The following is a 3,283-nucleotide window of genomic DNA, read 5'->3' on the forward strand; positions in this document are numbered from 1 at the left end:
CGGTGATAGCGCGTCCCCCTGTACCGCCACATCGCCGACCTGGCCGGCCGCTCCGAGGTCCTCCTGCCGGTCCCCTCCTTCAACGTCATCAACGGTGGCTCGCACGCCGGCAACAAGCTCGCCATGCAGGAGTTCATGATTCTGCCGGTTGGCGCGCCCAACTTCTCCGAGGCCATGCGCTACGGTACCGAGGTGTACCACACCCTGCGCAAGGTCATCCTCGAGAAGTACGGCCAGGATGGTATGTGTCGCAAGCGGCGGTGCCCCCCCCCCCCTCCCTGCCCTTCCCCCGCCCTCCTGGGCTTCACACGCTCCCACTGTTGCGGATGTGCCATATGCTTGCCAGTGTGTCCTGACCCTCCCTCCCCCCCCCCCTCCCGGTCGTTGCAATTGCCAGCCACCAACGTCGGCGATGAGGGCGGCTTCGCCCCCAACATCCAGGACAACCGCGAGGGTCTGGAGCTCCTGGTTGAGGCCATCTCCCGTGCCGGGTACACCGGCAAGGTTGTCATTGCCATGGATGTCGCCGCGTCGGAGTTCTTCCAGGAGGGCAAGTACAACCTGGACTTCAAGAACCCGGACGCCCCCAACAAGACCATCCTCTCCGGCAAGGAGCTGGCCGATCTGTACCTCTCCTTCATCAAGGACTATCCCGGTGCGCGGTTTGTCCTCTTTCTTTTTTTTCCTTCCTCTTCCCTTTCATCCCCTGCCCTCTTTGCCAGTCCCATTCTCACACGCAGGCACGTGAATGCAATGGCTCGCACGCGAAATCACCCCCATCACTCAGTTGTCTCTATCGAGGACGGCTTCGACGAGGACGACTGGGAGAGCTACGTTCACATGTCCACCAGCACCGACATCCAGCTGGTTGGCGATGACCTGCTGGTGACCAACCCCAAGCGGATTGCCACTGCCATCGAGAAGCGCGCCTGCAATGCCCTCCTGCTGAAGGTCAACCAGATTGGCTCCCTGACCGAGTCCATTGGCGCGTGCGTGTGCCCTGCTTCCTGGTTTGTGTGATATGCGGTGCCATGATTGGTTCCCCTCGACTGACATCCCCGCTTCCTCGCTCTCTTCCCGTGGGGTTGTTTTCTTCCCCTTCCCATCTGCGTTGGCACGCCGCCGTCGCCGTCCCCCCCCCCCCCCCCCCCCCTCAACAGGGCCAAGCTTGCTCAGTCCGCCGGGTGGGGTGTCATGGTCTCTCATCGCTCTGGCGAGACCGAGGACTCCTTCATCGCCGACCTTGTTGTTGGTCTGGGCGCCGGGCAGATCAAGACCGGTGCCCCCTGCCGCTCTGAGCGCCTGGCCAAGTACAACCAGCTCCTGCGGATTGAGGCCGAGCTTGCTGAGGCTGGTCTGCCGGTTGTCTACGCTGGCCAGCACTTCCGCACTCCTGACGCTGCCCTTGGCAAGCAGTAAGCCCCCCCTCCCCCCTCCCCAGCCTAGCCCCCAGCTGTCCCTCCTCCTCTCTTTTGGGGATGCCACGAGGGACGGCGGCGGAGAGGCAGACACCCTTTTCCAAAAAGCCTCTTGTGTTGTCATGCTCTTCCATTTTGAGAATATATCATCTGTAGCTTTCTCTCTCTCTCTCTCTCTCTCTCTCGTTCCGTTTTCCCTCGAAAAAAGCCAAGCTTTGTTCCTCTACCCCCTCATGTATGCCGCCCTTTCGGCAGGGAGGAAAACCAAAGACACATGCACACACCCTGGCTTGGTGTAGCAAGAGCCGGCTTTCGAAAGGGGCGCTGGAGGATGGAGTGGAGGGCCGACGCCGGAAGAAGAAAGGCGGCGGCTTTCCACTCGAGGACCAAGTCAAGGCCAGGCGGTGGCAGCGGCTTCTCGATCGCGTGTCTTTTCGAGGGCACAGCCACGGCTGTGTGTGCACGGTGATGGCCAGCCGGCCGGCTGGCCGGCCGGCCCCCGCAACCTTTTCCCCGCTTCCCCGCCCGCGCCCCCTGAATGGGACCCGGTTGCCCGGGGTGGAGGGCTGCGTCGAGCGCCTGACCGCACAAATTATCACGCCGCCAAACACATGACCGTTCAAATGTGACAGGCGGTTCGACCTGTCATCGGCGGGTCCGAAATTGAGGGTGTTGGCTTGGGCCCAAAGTTGTGGGTGAAATGGTGGGTTGTGGCCCTGATGGCGCAAGGCCTTGTTGTCTGGGGGGGGGGGGGGGACTCACTTCGCGAAATGTGGACCAACAGCCTTCGACCCCCAGGGCGTCCGATGGCAGAGACATGCGTTTCCCTTGCCGGCTCGGTGGGGGCCCGGGTGGGGGTGGACTCTTTCAGATGTAGCCCGCCATCTTCCCCCCGGAAGTCCGATTGACATGGGCGGCCGCGTGTTGCCTTTGGGAAAGCCGGGGCTTGTGTGCTTTTTTGGGGCCACTTATTCTCATGGCCGTTCGGGTGCGAGAGAGCGTGAACTTGCCTGCGGGAGCCGGAGGTCCTCCCCCCGGGGGCCAGAGGGGGCCATGTGTCACCAGCAAGCCGAGGGCCCATCAACGGTGAGTGGGTCCGTGTCACCCCTCATCTCTGAGATCTGGCCACCAAGGAGCCGGGGGCTCGGGGCGGGCGTTTCACGTCCAGGGGGGGGGGGGCATCCGGCTGGATGGCCCATGCCAGTCAGGACCCTTGCGGCAGGCGCCCCAGACGAGGGCCCCGGCTGTCATACATGGTGTGCAGCTGCATGTGAGAGAAGGCTGCTGCTGGTGTTCGGGAGGTGCGGCGGCAGCCTCTCGCTTGATGGTCGGGCTCGGGGCTTCCCTTGTCGTCTCTTTTGTTGGGGGCTCTGGCCCGGCCTGATGGGGCCGCGGGCCCCGATGCCGGCCATGCCTCTCGAGCCGATGTGGCCGTCCGGACGGGCGTGCGAGTGGGCGCCCCCGCTGGTTGGCCACATTTGGCTGGGATGTTGCATCTCCTCGGCTGGCGTGGCCCGCCGGCCGGGGAGTCCTTCCCGGGTGTTGGACCGAAATCCGATCCAAGCCGCGCGTCCGGCCGTGTGACACATGAGAGCCTACATGCTCATGTTGGAAGCATCGAAGTCCCCCCCCTCCCCCCCCCCTCGCGGCAAGTATAAATGGGACCCTGCAGGCTGAGACGGCAGACGGTGATGCAAAAGACTTCCCGTCAACGAATCGTTTGTCCCTTCCCTCCTCCGTTCTTCCTTCAGCTCATCTCTACCTTTGAGGCATAAGCCCCTCCGAATGTGCGCTGCGGTCACTGTAGCTCTATGCAGTGCCCCTCCCCCCCCAGCCGTGGTAACCCCACTGTCGAGGTCGACGTC

The 3,283-nt window shown here is 63.4% G+C and overlaps 1 protein-coding gene across 1 annotated transcript in view; it reads left to right on the forward strand.

Moving 5' to 3' along the window:
* Window positions 1–2,144, forward strand: part of H696_01787 (alpha-enolase) — a 7,967-nt gene extending 5,823 nt beyond the window's left edge. The window contains exons 3-6 of the mRNA XM_009495695.1: window positions 10–241; window positions 398–655; window positions 788–989; window positions 1,161–2,144. Coding sequence (XP_009493970.1) covers window positions 10–241; window positions 398–655; window positions 788–989; window positions 1,161–1,419 — 951 coding nt within the window. The 3' untranslated portion in view covers window positions 1,420–2,144. The remainder of the gene's footprint in view (window positions 1–9; window positions 242–397; window positions 656–787; window positions 990–1,160) is intronic.
* The last annotated feature ends 1,139 nt before the right edge of the window (window positions 2,145–3,283 follow it).

Source organism: Fonticula alba (assembly GCF_000388065.1).
Source record: "Fonticula alba strain ATCC 38817 unplaced genomic scaffold supercont2.2, whole genome shotgun sequence".
Lineage (NCBI taxonomy): Eukaryota > Rotosphaerida > Fonticulaceae > Fonticula > Fonticula alba.